General features: G+C 44.6%; 1 protein-coding gene across 1 annotated transcript in view; it reads left to right on the forward strand.

Annotated features, from left to right (window-relative positions):
- Positions 1-26,797, forward strand: part of NSD1 (nuclear receptor binding SET domain protein 1) — a 62,177-nt gene that overhangs the window by 10,503 nt on the left and 24,877 nt on the right. Inside the window, exons 2-10 of the mRNA XM_031055208.1 lie at positions 4,958-5,064; positions 11,048-11,180; positions 14,098-14,270; positions 16,198-18,778; positions 22,144-22,265; positions 22,406-22,700; positions 24,429-24,538; positions 25,604-25,673; positions 25,997-26,115. Of these exons, the coding sequence (XP_030911068.1) occupies positions 4,958-5,064; positions 11,048-11,180; positions 14,098-14,270; positions 16,198-18,778; positions 22,144-22,265; positions 22,406-22,700; positions 24,429-24,538; positions 25,604-25,673; positions 25,997-26,115 (3,710 nt within the window). The remainder of the gene's footprint in view (positions 1-4,957; positions 5,065-11,047; positions 11,181-14,097; positions 14,271-16,197; positions 18,779-22,143; positions 22,266-22,405; positions 22,701-24,428; positions 24,539-25,603; positions 25,674-25,996; positions 26,116-26,797) is intronic.

The following is a 26,797-nucleotide window of genomic DNA, read 5'->3' on the forward strand; positions in this document are numbered from 1 at the left end:
CATTCCTGTTTCAAGTAGCTCTAAACTCACCTATAAAGGATTTCAGCCATGATGAGTGTCCAGAAGAATGGGAATTGCCACCGTGAGGGCCCTGTCCTTGCCTGTGTTATTGCTTGACCATAAATTTTTAAGGTCCTTAATTATTTCATGCTTTCATGGTGTGGTGATGCTGCATTGCCACTTGGTCATGGTGGAGGTGTCAGTGGGGGGTGTTAGGAGCTGTCATAGCAGGACCTGCAGTGTGTGAGGATGTGAGAGCAGCTCATTTCTGAGGGTTTTGAACAGTCTGTAGGATCCAGAGCTCTCCTGCACAGCAGGCTGGATTCTGGAAGGGTTTTATCATAGCATTTGGCTGAGATTGCTCTTCCTCTTCTTGTTTTATTGTATTTGTTTTTCTGATTGCTGATTAGGTGTGAAATATCTGTTTGTGAAGGTTGTGTTACAGGAAATGACTTGGTTTCTCTAGAAAATACCTTGTGTGAAATTTGAATGACTGATGCCTTTGTGGTTCATGTTCTGAAGCTGAACCTGTCTGTTTGCAAATAGCAAAACCAGAGGTATTTTCTTGCAGATTGGACAGTTTTGAAAGTGATGTTTTACTGGATGTAATGACAGAAACCTCTGTAATTTCTGCTTTCCAAATTTAAAACTTACTTTTAAAACTTGAGCAGGAGAGAAGTTGTTCAAGCAATGTCCTGGTCAATATACTGTTTGCAGTTGTAAGTCTGGCAATAGTAGCAATTAAATTGGCTTTTGCAGGTGTTTTTTTGGGCTGGATGCTGCCTCTCAGACCCTGCTGAATGACTATGTGCTGGGGATTTCTTTTGGGAGAGTGTGTCTCCCACAACTTGAACCTTTTCTCCCTAATGAATCTTAGGTTGTTGAGGGTAGTGATTCAAGTTTTACTGTTACAACTCCTTCTCAAGCCTTGGTAAAATTAAAATCAATGATAGTGGCTCAGTTTGATGCTATAGCAGTAATCTTTGACTTCAGAGCAGCATATTCTGCATGAAGTCATGGATTTGTTTATTGCCTCTTGCAATGTAGCAGCTTCTTGTTGTACCTTATTACACCCTTGTTTGCAGAAGTGGGGTTAAACTGTGCAGCAATTATTAAGTGGGGTTTTTTAAAAATTTCCCCAAGTTGACTGAACAAATCTGTAGCTCACTCAAGAGGTGTACTCTAAATATGGTCAACAAGCTACTTGAGCCCCAAGAAAAAAGCAGTGTTCTCTGAAATATAATTGAGATGGTATTAAAAATATATTTGTAACTCAAAAATTGGTGTTGTAGATGATGGTCAATTTTCAGTGCAGCTCCTTGGAATATACTTCTGCTTTTCTTGTCTGTGACAGCCAGCTTATGTATAGTAATTTTTATTGCTCTTCAATTATTTGCTCTGGCAGTTAGAAAGGCAAGGGGAATAGAAGCATCAGAAAGAAGAAATCAGGCAGGGGGTTGTCCTAGGAGTTAAAAAACTCAACAGTTTAGGTGAATGCCACTTTTAATATCTAAAAATGATGACCTATGTTTTGTTCTGTCTGCACAGAGCCATCTGGTGAAGAATGGTAACCTGGGGGAGTTTGTCATGGCTGCAGAGCTGTGGTGCCCTGCTGAGGAAAACTGAGGTGCAAAGTTTGGAGCCCCACTGGTTCAGTCCTGGCTAGGAGCTCAGGCATCGCTTTGGCTGATCTGAGTGGGTGCTCCTGACCCCAGTGCCAAGGACAGGGGAGGATGCTGCCATGTGCTGGAGCAGGTGCCAGCTGAAGTGCTCTGTTCTTGTTACATTAGAAATCTGGTTCCAGTGTGGCTGCTCACAGCAGTGATTAAATGTGTGACAGAGATAAAGATGGCCTGGGTGTGCATCCATCTCTTTTGTGTCCAAAAGCATTGATGAAGCCCAGAGGAATTTCAGCAGTGTGTCTTGCCTCTACTGAAGGATGGTAAAGCACTTGTTAAAATTGACATGCTGCCTCTTCTTGGTTATCATTTAAATTTATCTCACACAGTTCTTTAGAAAAATGGCTAAGAAGTTGGGAGAAAAGTCACCTTGAGTATCACTTATTTCCCTCTCAAGGACAGGCTGGTCCTGGCTGGGTGCCTTCCCTGCTGTCTCTAGCACAACCAGAGCAGAAGGGTTGTGCTGAGTTGTCCCATCTCATTGCCTGCACTGGTTGTATCCTTGGCAGTGATGGAGCTGCACAATCCACAGGTGGATTCTGTGCTTTTCCAGCAGCATCCCTGCTGTCTCTGTGGGGCTGAGGTGCTGCTGGGGTTCTGGGTGAAGAGCAAGGCTGCAGGTGGAAGGGACACCACACGAGTGGCATTAGGAAGGGGAGTGTTTTGGGAGCACTGTTGGTGGCTGAATCACAGGGAAAGGGCAGCACATCTCTAGTCCTGGAGCCTTCCCCTCTGTTTTCCCATCCTCCTCCTCATGGAGTAGGCCACTGGGGTAGGAAGGGTTGGCAAGAAAAGCTTTGAGTGAATTCTTGGTAGGGAACTTGTTCTGTTGGTCACGTGCAGTAATTGGGACAGCTGTGGGTGCTGCTGGAGATAGCACATCCCACTGCTGGGCTCTTCAGGAAAAAACAGCTTTACAGTAAAATAATTATACAATAAAATAGCAGAGTAATTTGTTTTAACTTCAGACACTCATCAGAAATAATGCACTGGGGTCTCCCTTTATGTTTTCAGGCATTGACTTTTGCATGTGAGACACCAGAAGTGTTGAGTTGGGTGGAGCAATTCCAGTGTTGCATCCAAGCCAGAGGATGGAATGCCTTTTGGTGTGGTATTCTTTAGGAAAAAGTGAACAGCTAATTTCCTGCACAGTAGTATCTCAGCACACTGGAAACTGCCAGTTTATTTTTCAGCTCCCGTAGTGCCTGCAGTGCTGAGTGTGCAGAGAGGCTCTCACCCTCAGCCCTGCTTGAAGCTTCCATGTTCCACTTGTTTTGGAGGAGTGTGTTCATGGCTTTCCCCTCCCATTGTTGATGGAAAGATAGAAACCTGCTGTTGCCTCACAAGAAGGGTGAGGAGCAGAGTGATTATCACCCTTTTAATAGTTCCTCCCCTTGCCCTGATGTTACCTTGTTGTTTAGTTTTCCCCAAGCACCTGTTCAGACTTCCTATTGTTCTGGCTAATGTGGTGACTGCCCGCAGATTTCTAAATAACAGCAGTAAAACAAGTCAGGTTCCTCTTGGTTCTAGTTGGCAGTCCTCTCACAGTGTGCTCACCATGTTTAGGAAGCTGGATTCATCACAGAAAGGCTTGGAAGCCTCTTGGAAGCATAAGTTTGTAGTACCTGGTGCCTGAAGCATGAACCTTCCTGTGGTCATGGCTTTGAGTGTGGATGTAAAGAAATAAATAAGCATCAGATAAATTTATTGCCCTCTTAGTGTTCCAAAATTCTGATTTCAGTTTTAGTAGGACTTCGGAAGAAGCAGTCAAAGTTTTAAGTGCATATTCAAACTTAATTTTGTATGAATAGAAATTTTGTTTCTTTTGGAAAAATGGTGTTGTTGGGTAGGGGGACTTATGTGCTGAATGCCACCTCATTTTCAGGAGGTTATGATTTTGTGTAAGAGGCATCTTTTTATTTGGACTAGCAAGGTGGGATTATCCCTTCTTTCCTGTGGGTAAATAAAAACTTCTGCAGAAAATGAGATTTGTAAGCCCCCCCCTTAAATGTTTGTTGCTTTTAAAGAATCCCATGAACTTAAACCCAAACAACATAAACAACCAAACCAAGCAACAAGCCAGTTAATTTTATTTAAATCAACCCAAATTCACACTTTCTAACTGTTGAGGTTTTAGTACAGTATTCACTCTTTGCATTGTACATGTTGTTCTCTAGTTCTGCTTCATTCTGGTTACAGCTTAAGCTGTAATGAATAGAACATACATATATAAATTAGAATAGCCAAGTTTCATTTTGCACAGTTTGAATCTGTTTTTCATTTCATGGATTTAGAAACTTTATGTCTGAAAAATGGATCCTGTGTCTATCCAATGTCTTACTTGTGAGCAATTTGATAAGACATAGAGGAGCACAAAAGTAAGGCTGAAAAGGGGGAAAATCTGATGACCTGGTTTCAGTTTGTGGTTTTTTTGTTTGTTCTCTGACATAAGAAGATATTTGTGGGTACTTGTTCTTTGTGAGAATTTGCAAAGTTTTGGTAATGCCAGCGGTTCCTCGCTCGCTGAAACAATTAGTGCTGATTTAAAGAGCCAGATTTAAAGAGAATGTGGTTTATCATTTAAAATGTGTGCAGATAAGCAAGTATGAGAGTCTGTCCTCTGCTTGAGGCTCCTGGAAGTGGTCTGAAGTCTTCTGTGTGTTAGTGGATTTCTCTCCATTGGGGATCTGGATGAGATCACACCCCTTCTCTCCCACGTCCTCCTCCTGCCTCCCTCAAACCTTGCTGTCAGGTGCATTTCTGGTAGTTGGGATGCTGAAGTGCCAAAGCTTTCTCTTGCACTGCGCTTCCATCCAATCCCTCAGGAAAACTATCTCCTCAGAGTGAAACAGGGATGCTGTTACCCAGTTATCTTGGAAACTGGAACTTTGTGTTCTCTCCTCAGTACATTCTTTATTTAATATCTGTATGTGGATAACTCCTGAACTTGATAGAAATGCTTCAGGATGTAGGAATTACTCAAAGTAGTCCAATCTGCTCTCTTAATTTAAACTTTCAGGATGGTTCATACGGACCCTGAAAAACTTCAGTACCCTGGAAGATGGTAGCAAAAACTGGCCAAAGACAGAAAATTACCTGCAGGCATGTTGATAACAGAAGTTTGATCTGTATCATCATTTCTGGTGGTTTTTTTTTTTGCTAGTGAATATTTGATTAGTGAGTATTTAAGACTTCTGGATGATAATGATCCCAGATAAGAGGCAGTGTCATTCTCAGACATGAATGTAGGTCAGACGCCTGTTTGCTTTTTGCGGCAGTGCTGAAGCTGAAGAAGATGGGAGCAGTTGGGATGAAGAGCATGCCCCCAGGTCCCCAGCAGCACAGGCTGTCCATGGGCTTCCAGCAGGCTTCTTCTGCTGCTCTGGTAGATTTGAAGCTTGCCATAAAATGCCAGTGTGATTATTACTCTGGTTTCTTCAGATAAGCCATTGCGTGCCGTGGTTTGGGTGGGGGTTTTGTCCATGTGGGCTCCAGTTGGGCCTGCCCCTTTCCCTGTGCAGGGATTGATTCCTGCAAGTTTTGTCACAGGGAGTGCAGAGTCAGCATTGCAGCCTCTCTGTAAAGGCTTAAAGCTCCTGTGCTTGGTAATGGTACTTGGTATGGAGGAAGCTTCGGTGATCTCTGCTTGCTTTGTTTCAAATATTTCTTAAGCTATCAAGCGTATACAATTTAATTATCTCTCAATTTTCGTGGTTTTTTTTAATTGATTTGGTTTTGATTTTAGAAAATGTTCTTTAAAACACAAATCTTTGCTAATGAGATTTATTATTTCTAGCTTCCATCACAAGCAGTTACTAATTTTGCTTTGTTGTTGTTCTTAGTCTCCTCCTTTTTACCTTTCCATGCAGCATTCCCAAGCAAAGGTTATTTCCCAGTTCCTCTCTTTTCTTCTCTCTGTGTCTGTTCATTTCTCAGTGCAGGAGTGTTGGGGCTGAGTGAAGTAATGAACCATGGATCACTCAGACTTCTTTCCATTCTCCCTTCATTAAGAGCAGTGCAGAGGTGGGAGTTGACCTTTTAACTGTCTGTCAGCAGCAGTCACTGTATGGGAATTGCATCCATTGCTGCTTGGTTTCTATGACCAGATTTAAAGGATCTGGATCCCCTGGGACAGGAGCTGTATGGACAGCTCAGTGCTGAGGTTGAAACTGCTCTGCTTTGTATTAAACTCTGCTAACTCAGTGAGGTTGTGCTGTAGCTGAAGGGAAGTTCCATCTCCTGAAGACTCTTGGGGTAGCTTTAGCAGTGCCCTTCCAGGCTTGTTCTGGATTTATTTTAATAGGAAAAACTTGCCCCAGTTGCTGCCTCTCCTTTGTGAGGGCAGAGGGTGAATAACCTGTTCTACTGAAATGGCAGGAGCTGGGAGTGGCCTGTCCTAGGCACAGGGCACCTGTGACACCATCTGTGGGGTTGGTTCTGTCAGTGGATAACTTCTTTATAGAATCACAGAATGGTTTGGGTTTGAAGGGGCCTTAAAGACAATGTAGTTCCAATGCCCTGCCATGGACAGGGACACCTTCTGGTAGATGAGATTGCTCAGAGCTCCATCCAGCCTGGCCTTGGGCACTTCCAGGGATCCACAGCATCTCTGGGCTACCTGTACCAGGGCCTCACTCCCTTCACAGGGAAGAATTTCTTCCTCACATTTAATCTAAACCTTCTCCCAGGTTATGGCCATTCCCCCTTGTCCTGTCACTCTGTCATTGTAAGTCCCTCTCCAGCAGACTGTGAGGCCCAGCCTATCCAGGTGCCTTCAAATGTCTTTCCCTCAAGTTCATTTTGGTAGGGTTTATTTCTGGTTAAAAAGCTGATCTTGAGCCATTTCAGCTGTATCTGGCATTAGTGGCTCATAGGAATTAGATGGCCTTCTTATCATCTTGTCCTGTTAAGAAAAAATAATGATCACCAATCTTAAAAGCATAAAAGGTGGTGGTGGGGGCAGGCTGTGGACTGATTCTCAGCAAGCTTCCAGTTCTAACTAATAAAAAATAGGTATTGGGAACAACTTTATCCTGGGCTTAGATGGAATGCAGGGAGAAGCATGAGAGTTGCTGGCCTGGGAATGAGAAGGTTTGAAGAGAGCACTGGAAGTTTATGGGGCAGAGTTGTTGCTGTTTCTGCCCCTGGCAGTGATATTTGGGCCAGCTCATGTGTGGGGTGTGACTTCCCTGCAGCTACCAGCGTGGTGAGATCTGCTCAGGAGATATCCCCATCCCATGCTGCTGCTGCAGGGCCCTGGGCAGGTATCTGCTGTACACTCAGAGGAAAAGGTTATTAGTGTCATTGTTTACACTCTATTGGTTAATTACCCTTTGGATGTGGCCACCTCCTTTTATATTCATCCTTGGCTTTGATTCTGTTCAGTTCATGCCTGAAACAGGCTTGGCAGAATCTTCCTCCATTATTTTTGGAGGATCAGTGGCTTCTTTCTTGCTTTTCTTCATCATCCTTACACACAGTGTCTTTTGCTGCCCCAGCCTTTCTGCAAAACATGTTCTGTCCCTGGCTTCATTGAGTAACATTGTTTATAAATAAGTCAGGAATAAACTGTAATAGGGCTTTCTTGGCCAAGTATTTCCACGATGGCTTTCCAAAGCAGGTCTGAATTGGAAGTGTGCAGGCTCCAATGGCTGCAGACAGTGCTTGATCTCTGGACAGATATCTCTTTGGCTATATGAAATTGCAAATTTGATAAATTGCCTGGAACAGCAGACATGTCTCTGCCCCTCTGTGTGCAGTTCAGTCTTGCTGTGGCTCTGCCAAGGTGGTCACATCCCTGGGCACGCCGTTGGGGCACGTGGGGTGTCTGCAGCTGTGTCCCCAGCTGCACTGGAGAGGCTGGTGCTGCTCTGATTTTTTTTCAGAGATGTCCAGTGCTGCAGGAAAGGTGCACTCTGTGGCTGTCAGCATTGTCTGTGTTTGTGGGCTTCTGCTTTGTGCCACTTGGTCCAGCAAGATGAATGGATTGAACAACAGCTTCCAGTGACAGAGCCAAGAGTGGTTACTGGATAAGGGTTATTTTTTCCACTTTTTAATGATGTGGTTATTTTCAGAGGAGAAAGATTAGTGGAAGACAGTTAAGGACTCACAGTATGTTTACCAAAATAAAAACACTTGGAAATTTAAGCTTTCTTTGCTTTATATGTTTCATTGTTTGCTGTATGGTGAGAATTTCAGGAGAGTAAAGATACTTGGCTTTCAAATAGAAAGCCCCCTTCTCATGAAGCTGAGCAGCTATGTTTGGTGTTTCACTTAGTGAGTGGCAGACTGTTGTGTTTGGTTGATGTAGTACAAATTCAAGAGGTGACTTTGCAGGTGGTTTTTGTGTCATCTTGCTGCTGAATCTTGGCTTGTGATCCCTTTCACAGTGATCATTTGGGGTTTTTGGTAGAGAGGATTTGATGAAAAACATCTGCAAGGTACAGTCTTGTTTGGTCCAAAAATATCACAGAGTGATCTGAAATGCTGCATATCATCGAGTTGAGGCTGTAGCTTGTCCCATCTGAACAGCTGATTAATGCCAAGCATTTGATAACAGAGTGGACAGTGCTGACTCCCTTGAGGAGAACATCAGACAATACAAAACTTTGTTGTTCCTCATCAATGGAGAAGGAAGGCCCTGTCCTTTCCCTCCTCACTAACCAAGGCTCTTACCTGGTTTAATTTCTTCAGTGTATGGGTTACAACATGGATTTTATCCAAGCTAGCTCACAGATTTTCTTGTTATTTAAATACTTGAATATTTCCATGCTCTGAAAGTGAACAGTGCTGTGATCAGATGTATGGGACTACATCTGAAGTTTATTTTTTTAAAAAAACTTTGGCTTTCCCTAGCTCGCAGAAAAGTCGCTGTTACTGAAGGGCTAAATTTTTGGCCATCAGGATTTATCAGCAGTTTAATCTTGGCATAGTAAATGCTGATTTTTATAGGAGTGAGATTTGTTGTATTCTGACATAAGAAATATATGCTTTGGGGCTATAATTTTTCTATCATGCTACAGAGTTTAAAGGAAGAGACTTAACTGTACCTGGGAAGGACAATAATTGCTGCTTTTGCTGCTCTGCTGTTGGCTATTTAGTGTTACACGTTTTGAAAGTCTCTAGCAGATTTTTTTGCAGTGTAAAGAAAAAAACTGTTAAGGCATCTCTGGCAGGTTGGTGTGATTTAGGGAGACCAGAGGGGAAAATTATGCAAGACAGTGACCTGCTGCAGTGCATCCTGTCACGAGGCTTCCCTCAGGACATGATGCTTCCTCTGTGACCCACTGGTGGGGACTTTGTGGTGGGTGATGGTGAGTCCAACACCTGACTGCTAATGCTGGGGAAATGAGAGAGGAAACTAGGCAGGAATGAGAATAGCTGCTGACTTCTTAGAAAGAGGTTTAGGCATTGTCTGAATAGTTTCTTGAAAGCCACCTTTTCACTCGGCTGGGGTGTTGGAGGTTGACAAAGAGTTGATTTAAATGCAGACTTGCCTAAGGGCAGGGGCTGCGGGTGTCGTTCAGGTGGATCAATGTGAATGGCTCTGGCAAACCTCCAGTGAGGTTTTACTGCTCTGTCCAGTGCTTGTGCTCAGGTTACAGTTGTCAGTAAGCTGCACATCTATTGTACGTGTATGCACAGCATTGGAGATAATCAGCTGGGATATACATGTGCCCCTCAAAGCCCAGGCTGGAAATCTGTAAAAAAAATTTGAGGCCAAAGTCACATTTACAAGAACTCAAGCAGGGAAACAGACTAAAAAAAGAAGGGGTTTGCATCTGAAAGTGCATCTGCATTTTAAAAGCAACAGCTGAGGCAGCACCTCTGGTCCTGTGCTCTCAGATCCAGCTGGAGACACAGAGGGTGCAGCAAGGCAGTGGCAGAGAGAGGGGCTGCAGCCCCCTGCCCCGTGCTGTTCACATTCCCTGTTCCTGAACTCCTGCTCAGCAATAAGTTATTGTGTGGCTTTTGATGAGTGAGTGAGAAGAATTTCAATAATGTAGTCTGTAACATCATTACATGCCTTTTTTCATGTGACAGGGTTTATTCTTTTGTGTTTTCTTTGACCACATGAAGAAGAGCCATAAAACTCAATGAGAAACGGAATATACCTTTTATTAGAGAGGTCTGTTGTGTTTTAGTTGCTGGGATGTTGAATTGGGTATGGCAAGAGACAAGCCTGGAGCAGGGTGGTTAGCAGGATGGAGAAGTGAAGCAGAAAGGTGTGTGTTCGTGCTGTAACAACTTTAATGAGGAGCATTACTGGCAGGAAGAATACCTGGGGTGCTTTTTGGAGCTCTTAGAATGCTGAACCCACATGGGACATGTTGGTGGGTGCTGCTAAACAGGCAGGATACCTCACAGCTGGGTACAGGGACTCTGGTATCCTGTGAAAACCTATTGTATCTCGTCTTGGCTCAATTATTCACAACACCAAAGCTCCTGGATCCCCTCCTTGGCACAGGTCCTGCACATGCAGCCAGAGAGGCTTCGTGCTTCACAAACAGCACGGGATCTGCACTCAGCTCCTGGCCAGTGACACAGAAATGGCTTTAAACACTTTAGGGTTTGTGTATTGAAAGATTTCGGTGCTCTTGTGGCTGCTGCCAGCCCTGAGAAGCTGAGTGGATTTGGGTGGCTGTGTGTGCAGAGTTGATACTTGTGAGCAGCTTTTGGAGACAGGCAAGGTCAGTGTTGTGTCTGTCCTAGAGGGGGTGCCTGCTGTTACACTCCCTTTCTGCTCTGTAGTTATGGAGCAAAGCAACACCAGATCTGCTCATACAAGCTAAACATCAGAATATAATTTTTTTGTGATTGTGCCTGTCTTTAGTTTCAAATATTTTCTGGTGAAGCTTTTTCCTGAGCACATATGAGAAGCAGGAAAGTTACTAACTTGTACATACCAACCTTTTTTTTTTTACCCAATTGATAAACACTTGCTGTTCTTATCACGTTTCAGTCAGGAAAATGTCACTGTCTCTTACTGCTACTTTTTTTTCGGTATGTTGCAACCTTTGAAATTAACAAACTCATGTTGGTGAAATAATGGGGTCTAGTAGTGACTCCAAATATTTACCTGTTCAAATGTGTGAAGTTTGAGTGCAGTCATTTACCAGAGGTCACGATACTTACTAAAAAAATAACAAAAACCTTCTCAAATCCTCTTATTGCTTTGTTCTTGCAGAAGAATGGGGAGAACCATTGTGTTCTTTGAAGGTGTAGGAGCCACTAAGTAAAATCAGGACTTGCTTTTTAATGTAAATGTCTCTGCTGTCCCGTGTAATCTGCACGCAGGGGGGGAGGCAAATCTCTTCAAAAGCATCTGGAGCTTTAGTGATTTCTTGTGTTCTGGTTTTTCCCCAAAGATCCGAGCCAAGAAGAAGCCTCCAGTGAAGTATGAAGTTGGGGATCTTGTTTGGGCCAAGTTCAACAGACGCCCATGGTGGCCATGCACAATTTGTCATGACCCAGTGCTGGACTGTCACTCAAAAATGAAAGGTACTGTATCTACTCAGACCACAAAGTGGAGGTGTTGTGTATGTCAGGATGCTGCAGGTTTTAATTAATTTTAAAAGCATTTCTGGCCTTTGAAAGGTGCTAAGAAATAGACTCTGCTGTGGAAAACAAGACCTGGATCCATAGAGTAGAGCTAAATGAGGGAGGTGGCAGGAAGAAGAAGGGGCTGGGGATGATGAAGCGGCACAGATAGCTGTTGGACATTTAGGCTTTTCTTCCCAGACAGATAGCTGGGCTAAGCTCAAGGCAGTGCAGAAGAAAGAGCAGCCTCTCAAAAAAGTTATGCAGAGAAAAAGGAGATGGATCAGAGAGGTGGAAGAGGTGAGGAAACAGAGCTGGGAAGATTGGAATGTGTGAGGACGCAGAGTTGTTGTTGGAGAATGGGAGGGTGGAGAGGCTGAGGAGTGAAGTGTGGGGTAATTTAGTGTAGCTGCTAACTGCCTGAGGGTGTGATGGGAGCATGTGCATGGAAGTGAAACTTTTGTGTCTTGTTTGGCACAGAAGAGTAAGGGGTTGTGGATAGGGAAATTCTGGAAAAACCAAGAGATGGAGCCACATATGTGACTGTTTAGGGTATAGTGTGAGTGAGCTAAATGTGAGGAGGAGAGATGGGCAAATATAACAGAGCAGTGTGTGCTTGGCCATAGGAGAGAGCCAGGAAGGGAGAAAGAGAGTCTTAAAAGATCAAGACAGACATAGGTGAGTGATGGAGAGAACAGAAGGGAAATGAGGAATTGTTTGCTTTTACTATCGTACCAGATGCCATGGGAAGACTGGCACAAACAGAAAGGCTTATCTGTTCCTGGTTTCCCCTTCTGATTCTTTTTGTTCTCTGGGCAACTAGAAACCCCTTGAACTGGTGTCCTCTGCCACTGACAGCTCTAGACTGGTGAGATTGCCGCTCACTACTGGTTTTGTCTCCAGGTTTTGTGACCCTTGCCAGCCTAAGCACAAGTGCTGTGCATGAGTGGAGTTCTTTTTGAGTGGCCATCAGCTCAGAGCCACTGCTGTTTCTCTAGACATGAAGTAGCTTTTCCTACGTGGTGCTCACATCATCCCCAAGCCTGGTTGCTGAAGTCTTCTTTCTTCACCTCCCCCTTCATCCTTTGGGGAGGCATTTATCCTGATTCTAGGGAATAGTGAATGTGCTATTTTAAATAGTCTGTTTCCAGCTCTCAAAGTCCGGTCAGAGATGTTTCCAGAAGATATGCTGATATATATTGTCTCCCAGCATCCCTCCTCATGAAGTTTTGGGCAGGATTAATGTATATAGCTGTCCAGTATTCCCCTCTCAGCCTGTGCATGAGGATTGATAATAAAGGAATTCTGCAGGGAGGAAAAGCTCTGTCAGCAAGTTCCAGGAAGGCCTGGTCTCCAGCCACATGATGGACTCTCCCACCATTGTTTTATCTGTGTTCAAACCAGTGGAGCTCATGGGAAATTTATATTTTTCAGCTGTGGCTGTATGTAATGTGCTTGTCCCTCCCTTCCCAATGCCAGGGTGGCAAAGCAGGTGGATCTGAACTCGGGCACTTCGGGGCAGGAGGAGCTGGGCTCTGTGTGCACTGTAGGAAGCTCAGTCCTACTGCCTTGGCTCTCCTGTTGCCAAGGGAACAAGCCCTTCAAAACAAGGCAGGTCTCTTCAACCTTGTCTCTTGTGCTGAAAGCTCTTCTCTTGGGATTTGAGGAATATTTAGTTAAAGGCAGTTTACCTTTTCTCAGCAAGCTCTTGGCTTGGAAGATTTTTGAAGCTGGAAGGTATAGGCTCAGTGGCTTGAGTCCCAGAACTGTGAATGGGGTGGATGCAGCCTGTGATCTTTGCACTTGGTTTGATGTTGTTCTGGTTGTTGTTTGTTATCCTCTCAGTGGTCTTTGTTAGAATCTCAATTTCAACATCAGTTAAGGCCAGGCTGCCACACTGTGCTGGCACCCTGGAAGAGGCAGCACAAACCAAATGGGCTGGGAGTGTAATCCGCCTGTTCAGAGGGTGAAGGTGTTTCCAGGAGAAGGTTAATATATTGCAGCAAACTGCAGGGAGAAGTTTGTATCCCAAAGGTGCTGTTTGCTCTGTTCCAATGCTTGTGACCTGTCCTTTTCCACCCAGTACTGATTCAGTTCTTACTTGTACCATGTGTGTTCAACTTTCTTGCATAGAAAGTACCTTTAAAGCATCTTTGAATGTGCCCCTATGATTGAATTTCTTTTCTTTCTCTGCACCTCTTGTGCCTGAAGTATGGAGAGACTTACTGCAACTAATGTGTCATGTTGCACCTAATCTTTTCAGTGTGTGTGCATGTGTTTGCTTAAATGCTGCTGTTCATGTTTTATGTCCTAAATCAGACTTTGTTTGGTATTAAAACATTGAAGAGGATGGGATATATTGTGATGAGGGAGGCTCAACCTGTGTGAGTAAATCCTATCCAGAAGGATGTCAGTTCTGGGTGTTCCCAGCACTGTTGTGTTTTCCCAACGGTCAAGTGCTCTGGACTGTTTAATCATTAATCAGGGAGTAGCAGAAAAAAATGTTCTGCCTGGTGTGTTGTGTCTTTCAAGGAAAAAATATTTAGATATTTTTACCTTCTTTTTTTTTGCAAGCAAGCAATCTTTGCTGTAGGAAGATGACCAATCATAGGCATGTTAATCAATTGTAAAAAAAAAAAAAAAAAGCCCAAACAATTTAAAAATAGAGTAGCAATGTAGAATACAAATATAGACAGTAGCAAACAAAGGGGTCTGCCTTAGTTGTGAGTAGAAATCCCCAGAACTCGAATTTATGTAGGAATGTTGGTAAGGAAAATGTAATTGAAAACAACCTCTCAAATAGTTACTGCTTTCTGTGTCTCTTTGTGTCTTTATTCTGTTACATACAAGGGTAATTCTGTTAAATTTCTTGAAATAGTTTCCGGTGGGAGACCATACCGAGAGTATTATGTGGATGCCTTAGGAGAACCTTCAGAGAAAACCTGGGTTCCTGGGAAAGCTGTTGTCCTCTTTGAAGGGAGACATCAGTTTGAAGAGCTGCCTGTTCTCCGGAAAAGAGGAAAGCAGAAGGAAAAAGGATACAAACACAAGGTGAAAGAGCTGTTTTGTGTAATATGTTTTTATTTCTTTGAATCTGCACAGTACAAAATATTCCTTTATGCCTGAATTTGTACTTTGACAGCTTCTGTGAGACTGACTGCAGCATGTCAGCCAGGGAAGGGATTCTTTGTGTCCTTACAGCTGCATAGTTTATAAACTGCCAGGAGTTTCCAGACTCTCTTCTGTGCTGGGGTGTGGCCTGCTGCTTCTATGGACCTGGACAGCTCTGGAAGGCAGAGGAATCTGGGCTCTGTTGGCGTGGGATCTGTTTAGCAGCACAGCCCTCTCCTGCTGTGGATTGCAGCGCTGCTAAAAAACTTCTGTGCTCTCTGGCAGCCTCCTTTGGCTGATCTGAATCAGAGGTGGAGTTGCATGCTTCGCTAGATCACTGGCTGAGATAAAGCAGTGGGGTTTTTAGCACTGCTTCAGTAATTCTCTTTATAGAAACCTGTTAGGACTTATAATTTGACTTGGAAAATGCTTTGTCAGTGAGCCTGTGGGAATGAGTTTTGTGGCTCATCGCACCATCTCCGTTTCCAAACATAACAGCCCTGAGCAGTTGTAGCCAGTTAATGTAATGTGACACAGGGGTCTGGTCTATGTCTTTAGGAAGGTGACTGCAGAAATTAACTCGTTAGAATAGCTGAAGTGAAGAACTACAGAGGCTACTGTGTTACTGTGAGAGAGCAAATAGTTATACTAAGCAATGGTATCTGGTTTTTCTTTTTCTTATACTCTAAGCTTTATAACCTTTGTTAGTGCAGAACTATCAGATTGAATGTGCTCTTGCAGATGTGAGTCCCTGGGGGCAGTGGCCTTATTTGGTTTTTCTTTTCCAAGGGCAGGTTCAGTATTTTCTTTAAGGACTTTTCTCCTTGTGCTCTCAACAACTAGTGACATGCTCCCAAGTAACTTCTCTGGTCCTAGAAGTGCTGCGTGGCTGAAATCTCATTCTGTATGTAAATATAGTGCCAGCATGCCTGCAGTTGAGGGAATCAAATGTTTGTTACTCACGTAAATGTCCAGGTTTGCACCCCTGGAAGCCAAAATTGATGAAAAGCTGAGAGTATTCGGCTAGATTGCTATCAGGCTTCATGAAACTTCTTGAATCTGCTGAGATAAGACTTTGTTGGTTTGGAGTTTTCTTTAGGAAAAAAGTGTCAGCAATGTGAGTTGTTCCTCCTGCCTTGGAATTGGTTTTGATTTTAGGAGCAGTTGTGAAGCTCTTAGTTTGCTGTTGTGCAGCCAAAAACTACACATGCAGATAAGAAACAAGTTTCTTGTTGATTTTGAGTATTAGCAGAGGTTCCTGTTAAGTATGCAGAGAGCTTTCTGGTTTTTCTACAGATACAGAGTTAAACTGGGAGAATTCTCAGGAATGAACATTGTGAACTTGATAGAGCACATCTTAGATGTGTGTGGAGCTCATGTTAGTCCCGAGGTGAGTTGATGGAGAGGGCAGATCGTGCTCTGAATTCAGGGGATGCAGGAAGAATCAGCAATGAGGACAGCAAACAGGTCTGCTCAGATATTTTGAGGAAAACAGTGCTGCATTTGCCTTGTGAGGCTTGCTGGCTGTAGCTTTGCATTTCTGTGCCAGGGATCCATACCTTATGCATTGCTCTTTACAGGCTGTTGTGTTCGGGGTGTGTTGGCATGCCAAGACATCTGATTCTTCAGAGACCTTTACTTGCCAGGGACCTTTTTACTGTTCTGGGAATGCACAGGGCTCAGCTGGAATGCAGGGTGCTTACCCAGGAGCAGTACTTCCTGTGTCTGCCAGACACAGTCTCAGGGAATTGTCTTAGAGATGCAAAATGCAGGAATGTCTCTGTGTTCTGTGCCTTGTGCTCCTCGCTTTTACCTCTTTGGGTACCTACTGAAATTTTGTCTTTTTTTTTTGTCTCCAACTTTTAAGGTTCCTCAGAGATTTAGGGCTAAATGGGAAGTCAGTGTTGGACAGGCAGAAGACATTCTTCTCGGGGGGCCAGAGGATCAGAAGTGCAGCCAGAACTCGAGCGAGCCGGACAGCGAGAAGGACGTGCAGCTGGAATACTACAGCAATGGCCCTGGAGCAGAAAGGGACACGCAACTGAACGGCTGCTTAAAATCCTTGGCTTTTGACTCCAGACACGTGGCCAGTGAAAAAGGAAAATTGCACATCAAGCCACAGGTGAAAACAACCTCTGAAAGCAGAAAAAGGACTAGAGTAAAAAAGAGTGGCGCAAGAGGGGAAGCACCGAGGGAAGAAAGCAAAGACAAAACACCAGAGAGCGTAGTTAGAAACGTGATTGTTGGGGACCTGCCAGAGAAACATGCGTCTCACGAGCTTCGCAGGATTGCCAACAGCCTGACAGCAGCCAGTAGCACCAGGGAAAACCATTTGCTGTCCTCCTTTGGAGAAAGACGCTTTGAAAAGACTCCTCTAAAACCAGACTATGAGAATCGTAAAAGTGACGCTCTGAAAAGCACCCTCCAAGGAGATTTGTTTTCCAGCCCGTCTTTTGAGAGAGAGAAGAGCTCCCTGGGCATTTTGTGCAGTTCCAAGTTACAAATACACTATTCTGCATCTGATGGTGGTGTTGAGAAAAAACAAACTGAATCAGATTCATCCTCTTCCCTTTCTGATGGTGGGAACAGTGATGTAGATACCATGGACCAAAGTTCAGAGAGAGCCTCTAGTGCTCTTGAAGTTAGTGATTCTTCAGATAAAGTGGAGAAGGACTTTGCTATGACATCAAGTGGAAACATTAAACTTTCCATGTATCTTTCTCAGAAGAGCAGCAGAAGGGCCAGGAAGAAGTCGCACAGAGATCGCAAAGCTCTGGGAGGTTCAGTAACCAACAGACTTGATGCTGAATTTGTGGATGGGGAGCTTGAAGTAGGTTTGTCTGATGCTGAGATGTCATTGACACCTCTCGAGTGCTCTTCAGATGTGAGAAATTACAATCTGTCCCTAGCAAATAAGCACCCTACCCCCCAAAGTGTTTCCAAGGAGGGCTCCTGGCCTGCTGTTACAAATCAAGCAATCTTGAAAGCAAAAAGCATGAAATTACCTGGAAGCAGAAGTATAAAATGTAAACATAAAGAAAAGGTTGCTGGGTTGGAGCCTTCTCTTGCAGAAGAGGAGGGTGCTGTGAATCACTGTTCTTCAGATACCAAAGGTTTCTCTGGCCTTTCAAGAGATTCTCTTCAGAGAAGTGGAAAAGTTGATGGTCAGAAACTGTTAAACAACATGCATGAGAAACCCAGGGATTCTGCTGAAATCGAAACAGCCGTGGTGAAGCACGTTCTGTCAGAGCTGAAGGAACTGTCCTATCGGTCCATGAATGATGATGCCAGTGACTCTGGCACTCCAAAGGCCACAGTACCTTTGCTTTTCTCCTCTGCTTCTGGTCATGGTCGTTTGCCCATTGAACCAGATTACAAATTCAGCACCTTGTTAATGATGTTGAAGGATATGCATGACAGTAAGACAAAAGAGCAGCAACTGATGACTGGTCAAAATATAGTCCCATTTCGAAATACCAGCACAGGTGATGGTTCTGGAAGCAATTCTGCAAGTGGTCTCAAGTCTTTGTCTATTGTAGGTCCCCCATATAAAATAGAAAAAAATGGAGATTGTGTCCAGGAAACCGTAACTCCAAACTCTGCTATAAGCAACTCCTCATTTTCACGTGGTCCTCCAACCAAGTTGACAGGGATTGGTACTGGTAAAAGGGAGCCTGCGAGTGCTGCTGTTTCTGGGACAAACGGCACAAATTGCATGTCCAAACGCAACTGTTCAAAATCTAAGCAGTCATCAAAGCTTGGAGATAAAACAGTTTCAAACAGAAAGGACTTAAAACCAGGAGGGCCAAGTAAGTTGCTAAGTCGGTTACCCAGAGATTCAGGAGAACATGCATTCCGTGGGCACAGTTCGGTTACCAGACCTCTAGGGAATGAGGCAGAAGATACTGAGAGGAAGGAGTGTATTGATTTAACAGAGCATTCAACTGATGAAGACTCTGCCTGTTTATCTGATGACAATTTAGGTCGTATTGGAAGGAGACCTGAAGCTGGTAGAAATAATGAGAGCTGCAATTCTGCTGAAAATGGGGAGAGTCCAGACTTGGATTCAGAGGCAAATAGTGAGAGCTCTCTTGGTGATGAGTCTAATGATACCAATCACGTAGCACCCAAAAAGCGATGGCAGCGTTTTAACCAAAGCAGTGCTAGATCTAATAAGCACACCAGTAGATCTAGGGAACAAGGAAACTTGGAGAGTGCCTTTGGCCTGAATTCTCGTGGCTTTTCACTGAAGGGAAATGAGTGCTTGGGACGTAGGCATTCCCCTCATTCAAAGGTGCTTGAGGGAGACTTGGCAGTTCAGGACTTTGAGAATCGTTTAGACTTAGTTGATAAACGTTTGAATGTATGTGGTAAGCCAAACACCAGTGTGATGGACTCAGAAACAGAGCTTGGCAACTTTGCTCCCCAGTCTGAATTCTCTGCACAAGGTAAGGGAGCTGGACTTGCGCCAGAGTATTTGTATACATTTTACACTTTTTCATTTAAAGGATAAGTTACAGAATTTGTGGCTGACAATGTGAAGATATCTACGTCTGAGCAGAAGAAAGTGTGGGACCTTGGTTTGAGTTCTGTGTAAGCATGGAGGACAAAGGAGGCAGAGTCATTATGAGTTTGTACTCTGGTTATTGGTCAGAAAATTTTGCACACATTCAAAATCTTTAGTTCTTCCCCAGTGAAAGGTAAAATAAGAATCCTTCTGACCCTGGGATTTTTCTTTAACTTACACCTTCATGATGTGTTCCTTAGAGCCACAAGTTTGATGTTAGTGGGGTAGGTCAGTGCTAGAAAGTTCCAGAAAACTGAGCCTGAATGGCTGCTCGGTTTTCTATCTTTCATAGTGCTGTTTGACATGGCTTGTCTTCGGTTTGTTCTGTAGGATTTCCTTAAGACAATGTGTTGGGAGTTTTTTAGTTTTTAGTGTGGAATTTTATTAGCTACTCATAGTGACTTGTGGAGCCCCACAGACTTCCTAATTTACAGTTCTGGTGTGGCTGCCTGATGGGTGAAAGAGAGAACAGAAGAGAGGGAGGCTGAGCTGGAGGTGGGTCTGGAATATGGCAGACAGAAGGAAGGCAGCAGCACTGGAAGGGAAATGATCCAAGAAGGAGGAGGCTTCTGAGGACCAAAAGGCAAGAGAGCCTCTCCCACAGAGGTGGGGACATTTGGTTAAAGCCAATGGAGGAAGTAAAAGGGTGTGTGGAAGAATAGGGCCAACAGAACCATATTCAACATGTATCATCCTCTGGCTTCTGCAGGGAATCTGGGGAAACACACCTTAATAAAACCAATAAAATTAGGTTTTTGCATAGGTTTCACCACACTAAATTGCTCTAATCTAATTGTGATATCCTAAAATACAACTTATCATAATTTTGAGCCTGTGTGCATTCTGTCACTTATGTGTTCTCTCAGTGCAGATTTTGATGTGTGTATTTTGCTTTTTGTGGTTGCTGGAGGCAGCCTGCACTCCTGTTTCAATTGTGGCAAAGGCAGCTCCTGGCTTGGTGCTTGTGGGACCTGCCCAAGGCAAGTTGCAGCAGGCACAGAAAACAAGCCTATAGGGTGTAACACCTGGGGTAAAAGTTCTGGTTTTAAGTCATGACCAGCTTAATCATTCATTGACACGTGCTGGGTTTGTGTGTTTTTGAGGACTGAAGTCTCTGTAGAGCAGGTGAGAGGATGCACGTCCTGGGGGTTCTTCCTTCACACCGACATCCAGGCAGGTTCTTACAGCTTCGTGGTGGTTTGGCAGTTGAAGCATCCCTCAGTGATGCTGTGTGGGGTGAAGATGAAGGTGTGCAGAGTGAGCTGGGGAAGAGGAGGTGCTGAGAGGCAGAAAGTTGGGAGGGCAGTGGCAGAGGAAGGCAGCAGGCTCTGGGCAAGGTGGCAACAGTGTGAGGAGTGTACAGGGTGTTGGTGCTGCACACAGGGATGCAGCAGCAGCAGTCAGGGCCTGGGTTTGCTGACAAAAGTGCCAGATCAACAACTGCAGCATAAATGAATTCCCCTGCCCTAAACAGCATGTGAGCTCTGTGCACACCCACCCCTTTGTACAGATGTGCTGTGGGGAGGCACCAGTGCCACTGGCAGGGCTCTTGTAACATCCCCAGTGCTGGTGGGACTGAGTAAACCTCTAATGCTGTGTTGAGACCATTCTTTATGTTGGGCAAGGCATAGAAAGCAGAGAAGCTGATGCTGGAAAACTGGACTGATGCAGTGCTTTGAGATATGAGCAATCCTTGCCCACAGCAGGCAGCTTCAGTGTAAGACATCAGAACAGATTGCAGTCACAACTGTGCCATTTCCACTAAGCTCAAACTGCATAAAGTCTTCATCATAGTTAAATGGTAGCATTGGGCATAATTTTGCCACAAACCTTGTACAGTGGTTTAGAGCAAATAAGGCAGACATGAAGATTGGTGGATTTGGTTGATGTAAACCAATTTTATAAATAATAGTTTCATCAGGTCTGTGATTTGCCACTGTCAATCTGCATTTGGGATTCCTGTATGGGATCCCTTTTGGGAACAAAAAGCAGTTAAGTCAGCCCTTCTGGCGCCGTGCTGTGTACTCTGCTGCATGGCTTTGGGGCTCTAAATAGTTGCCTGGTGAGGATACTCATCCCATAACTGCTTATGTGCTGAAATGTGTGTTTCACTCAGACACCTGTGCAGAGTGTTAATAGAGGCTGAAAATAGCTGTGTTTGAGAAAGTTGTTTCTTTCTTCTCTTTTGGCCAAGTTTGACATTTTCATGCTTGTTTAACCACAAAGCCACAATAAAATGTAGCAATCTTGTCCAACATCCCTGTTCTGAAGCGTTGCATTGAAATGCTTTGTTATAAAATGCTTCCGTTTTAAAGAAGAAAAAGCCACCTCCTACAAATGAAACGAAGCAAAGAGAATATTTATTGTTTGTTCCAAAACTTCCAGGAGATGCAGGTATTTTCCTGACTAGGGGAAATCTTTGGGCAGTATTATTTAATGACTTTGAATGCTAAAAAGGAGAAAAGTCAGATCTATTCAGAAGTATTCTGGGAAGTGAGAAAAAGACATAAATGTGCATCACCTTGCTTTTGCAGCTTGCTGAGAAGAGCTGTTCTAGTGTCAGGGTTGAGTTTTCTGGAGCTTGGCTTGCATTGGTGTATCGAGGTGATGTGGTTAGGGTTGTGGTGAGGAAATACCTTTTACTTTGCAATGCCACCACACTGTGCAGAGACAAGAAGTGCTGCAGTCACTGGCTCCCTGATCTCATTGTGGAACAAACAAAGCAATAAATGGGCCCACAGTAGCAGATGGGGAATTTGTAGTATATAAAAAAATGCCAGGGAGGAGGGGAAGAGAAGGAATTAAGCTTGTGTTCCTAGTGAAACTAGTGACTGAACTGTGTTATGGGAAAACAGTGTTTTCCTGTGCCCCTGCACTAAAACCAAAAGAGTTTGAGTAAACAGCAAAAGAGTAACGAGTTGCTAATGACCTTTGGTTCTGGTAGAGGTACTGCAGGAAAGTTAGATGTAGCTTGTAGGGACATGGTGGGTGAAATTTTAGGAGCCTCTCAGTCTGATGTGTTTTGATTTCTTACCTGAACTGCTTGAAGTCCTTAAAATTCCCCCCTGCTAAGTTGGGATTTTGGAAAATAGGAAACTCAAAAATTCTTTGGGCTGTCTCAGAGAGAGAATTATCAGCTCTTCCCACATGGAACCTCTGGAAGAGAAGGCAGGAACAGCTATCATCCACAGATGTCTTGTGATCATCTCAGAAACACAGTCTTGAAGCTGCTTTCCTTTTTCTTAGCACATTCAGAGAGGAAACGCCTTAGAAAGCCAAGTAAACGGCTTCTGGAATATGCAGAAGAATATGATCACTTGTTTGCACCCAAGAAAAAATCAAAGAAGGGCCAGGAGCAATCACAAAAGGTGGGTGAAGGCCAGCGTCTCTTTGTGGTTATTTCTCCAGGACCCTGTCTGTGTGTTTATGTTCGTTGTGGTTGAGTGTTCTTGCTGTGTGCAGTGCCATGCAGAATGAATGTTTTCACCAACATATTTCACCATGGCAGGTGAATTCTGTGGCGAGGTCTGAATGTGAAGGAGGCGTTCCTGCACAATGCAGTCCTGACAGAGAGACCCAGCGGGGGCCAAGTTCTTTGGTTTCAACTCCATCTTCAACCAAAGAGTCCCCTCCCGTCCTTGAAGCAGAGTGTTCCTTCTCAGAACTAGGATCCCACTCCACTGATCCCCCTAGTCAAGCTCAAGGAGGATCTTCAGATTTTCCAGAGGTGGTGGTTCTGTCTTCCTCGGATGTTTCTGAAGTTTCTGCTTCTCCAGATGCAGAAGAGGGATTCCTGAAATCAGGTAAGTGGCAGGGGGTGTGATGCTGCTTTTGTAAGTGAAAGTAACTCTCAGTGAAAAATTATTCTTGGGGCAGCATGAAAGATCAGTGACTGTTGCCACTGTTTGTTCTTGCCTTCTTCACTCACTGACTGTTACTGTGTTGAGAAAGGAGAAGAGGGCAGGTGCAAGGGTGTCCAGTGACCTGGTACTGTTGGCTTTCTATAGACTGTGGTGGTCCTCCTTAGATCCTTGCACAGAATGCTTCTTTTGTCCACAGGAAGGAGGCCACAACTCCTTCTCTGAGTCCTTGCTGTCTGTGCTTCCAAACACTGACATCCCTTCAGCCTGACAGTTTCTTGTTGCTGTAAACCCCTTTGGATTGACATTGCTGTGCTGAGGGTGATGCACAAAGTCTGAGCTTCATGGAGTGATCTTTTGCTCTCCTAGGGAGCTCAGGGAGCTGTAGCACAAAACTCCCTCTGGAAGAACTTCCTACTTAATTGGTTCTAAGCATCTCTAGAAATTTTGGGGACTTGTGTGAGCAGTAAGCCAGGTTCTTGGTCCTCAGTAAGGCACAGTGTAGAAGGAGTGTGGTCTGAGGGGCCTTTTCCCTTTCCAGCAGTGTCAGTCCCAGAATCTCCTTTCAGTGTGTTTATTCTCTGGTAGCATCTAAAGATGTGTCCAGAGTTGAAGCCCTGGTGTTCTGGCTGTGCTAGCTTGGAGGGAACACTGTTCCTAAAGGGCTTGTAGTCAAAAAAAATAAACCAAGCAGGCAGATTTTTGGTCAGTGAGAGGTCAGTTAGCCTGTCATGTGTGAGGGAAGAGGGATTGCCTCTGGAGGCTTGTGGGTGTCACCAGGAAGGGAAGTTGGAGAGGATTAAAGGAGGAAAAACTGAGGATGTAAACCCAAGATTGGAGATGCAGGAGAACACAACAGGCTGCAGCAGTGGGAGGAAACATCCAGTCTGCAGAGGTTGTGTAGCTCTTTTGAGTCATTTCCCCTCACCTTTTGCTGAAGCACAGAGAGTGGGCAGAAGCTTGTCTTGAGGGTTAGGAGTGTGATGGATGAGCTGTGCCTGCAGAGGTGTCAAAGGGCACAGCTGAGACTCTGGAAGCCAGTGGATGAATGGGGTGGGATGGGTAACAGCCTGTGTCTGCAGAGTGTCTGCACTCAGCATCAGCATTTCCTGGTTCTAAGTTTATACTGTTGCCAAAATTAGTGAAGGAACCCAGGTCTAGCAACTTCCTACTTCCTGAAGGCCAGGATAAAGCTTGAGTAGGAAATAGTTTTGTTGGGGTATCTTCTCTCAAGTAGTTTTAACCAGGATTGTGATCTTCAGCCTGTTTACTGGAGCAGCATGAATGCTGATGTGAGGGGTGTGGGAGTGTAGGCAGGGCTGTGTCAGTGGTAGGACTGGCTTATGCAGATCAAAGTGTTTGGGAAATTATGATGTGAATTGTGCTGCCAGCATGTGTTACCTGCTGGCAGTGAGTTCACAGCCTCTCTTCTGTGGGTGGATTTTTATATTACTTATTGAGGTGAGCCTGAAGGTCATGACAGACTGAGGTCTGTTTTTATTGAAGTTGTACAGAAGCAGGTAATTGGCATCTCTGCCCTAGCAGCTTATGATCTCAAAGACAGGGTGAAGCAGATTATCTTGAACTGTTGGCTGATATTTACTTAATGGCCTTAATCTGATGGAAGACAAGAAAACCCCTGTTTATCTGATGTGAAGGGTTTCATTGCAGGAAACTTCGAAAGCAAGCGTCAAAGGAAGCCCACTAAAAAGCTCTTGGAATCCAATGACTTGGACACTGCCTTTATGCCAAAGAAGGAGGAATGGACTCCCCAAAAGAAGGTACTTCCCTTCCAGCTCTTTTAAAAACTGGATGGAAAGCAGGCCCAGACAGCAGATCCTGCTAAACAAGACACAATGCAATGGGATGTGGTTTTTTGTTGGCTGCAGCCCAGGAGCAAAGGTCCACCCTTCCCAAAGGTGCTGGTTGCTGTGTTATGATGAAATAATCCACTGTCCCCCACCCCTCTCCAGTTGTAATGGGGATTGGGTAGTTTTGTTTTAAAATCTCCTTTTTAAAATTGATTTTTCTGGAAAAGGAGTCATCTGGATGCTGGCTGGAAAGGTATGAGCAGAAATGTTCTGCGCAGAGGCTTTCTGTCATGTTACAATGTAGCTTGAACTTGAACCTAAGGCTTTGTCCTTTTCCATCAGATTTCCTCTGAGCAGTGTTTTCTTTGTTACCTTTCCAAGTGAGCTGGTGAATGCATGTAAGTGCAGAGCTTGAAGCAGGATGGAGGCTTGAGGTGAATGACATGTAGGATACCTTGTTTGGTTCAGATTTTTAAAGAAAATGCTGCGCTTCTCCACTGAATACTCAATATTCAATGACATGGTTTGGAAAAATGCCACTTGTGTTTATTTGAGATCATGTGCCTGCACAGAACTTGTTGCCACTGTTCCTAAAGTTGACTAATAACACGGCTTTCCTTTTTCTTTCTCTGTGAGGCACAGTCTTAGTACAGTTACCTCCACTGCAGTAATGTAGAGGCCAGTGTATTTCAGTCTTAAGGTCTGTAAAAGCGTAAACTCAGGAGAGAATGTCTTCTCCCAGCACCTTGCAGAGTATTAGCAGCCTTTTTAGGAGAGCACAGGAAGCTGTGAATGGTGCTCATGAGCACAAGACACATCAGACTCCACATTCCTCCCTTCCCAGAGACAGACTTTTAGACATATGATTTATCACACACACAAACCAAATATTTTCTTGTAAAATCTCTAATGACTGACGAATTCATGATCTGGATGGTAAATTAGGTGTTGCAGTCATTCCAAAAGGTTTCACAGCTGAGGAGTGTGTGCCTCTGTTTTCCTCTGGTGACGTGACTCGCTCTCCTGTGTTTGTAGGGTACTGGCCCTTCAGAGAGTGACAGCTCTGAGCTCTACTCACCAGGCCACTTCCAGGACACGGGAGAAGGTAAGTGAATGCAGGGATAGCAGGGCAAACTGTTGGGATATTGGGATCAGTGCCTGTGGAAATGTGTGTGTGTGTGTAAGTGCTTGGTACTCTGGGTTCAGCTGCCCAGCAAAAGTTGCTTTAACCAGTATGAGTTGGTGTTTCTGTGGTGGCTGCAGGGCAGAGGGCTGAGTGCCTGGAGGCTGGTATTGCCCCAGCCCTTAGGCCCTGAAAGAATATAGGATCCAGCCTGAAGCACTCAGGCTGCAGAACTTACTGGTGTCACCTGCAGCAAGGGAATTCTTTCTGCATTTTCCTTGAATGGTTTTTCTGTTGCATCCCAGCTTCTGAAAAGCTCTTGGAGAAGCAGCGAAAGCGGAAGAGGCAGCGCCACACCTCTGCTGCAGTCCATTCCAAGAAGGAGAAAAATGAGGAGGGGCTGGGGGAGACCCCACACTCTGAGGTACCATTGGATCTTCATGCTTTCATCCCTGTAACCTGTTTGCTGCTTCCCAGGGCACTTGGCAGAGCCTAAGCCAGAGGCATCTGTGGGCCTGTCATTTGAGAATTTGTCCCACTGATGCAGCTGCGTGAGCTGGGGTTAGGTTGAAGATACTGCTTTGACCTAGTAACTATTTTTTAATGATGCTTAACTCAGGCTCTGTAATTCTCTGTGAGAGAGGCTGTTCTGAATTCATGGAACCAGGTTTTACCTGGCATCTTGCTTCACACCTCAGAAAATCAAACTGCTGTAAAAGGTCTTTTCTTGGGAATGGGACTCCTGCCCTTTTAGAAACCAGTTTGAAGCACAAGCACTAGACTGGACTTCAGCCCCTTCTGCTTGCACTTGAACACCAGGATGAGCCAAGAACCCCACTGGAGGGGCTGGGGGGGACTGTCTGTGACTGCTCACAAGAGCCTCTGATTGCATTCTGCCATTCAGCAGAAAGGGATAACAGGGGCAATTCCCTCTGCTACATATTAGCAGGTCAGTGTACAAATATCTCTGACAAGCACATTTTGCCTTTTAGGAATGAGCCAGTTATCAGCAAGTGTAGGGGAAGCAAGAGTTCCTGGGAGAGGCAAGACACCTCTGGGCCTCTCGCCATCGCCTCTCACATCCCGTTGCCCAGGGTCGGCAGGAG

This window comes from Geospiza fortis, unplaced genomic scaffold (genome assembly GCF_000277835.1).
Source record: "Geospiza fortis unplaced genomic scaffold, GeoFor_1.0 scaffold55, whole genome shotgun sequence".
NCBI lineage: Eukaryota > Metazoa > Chordata > Aves > Passeriformes > Thraupidae > Geospiza > Geospiza fortis.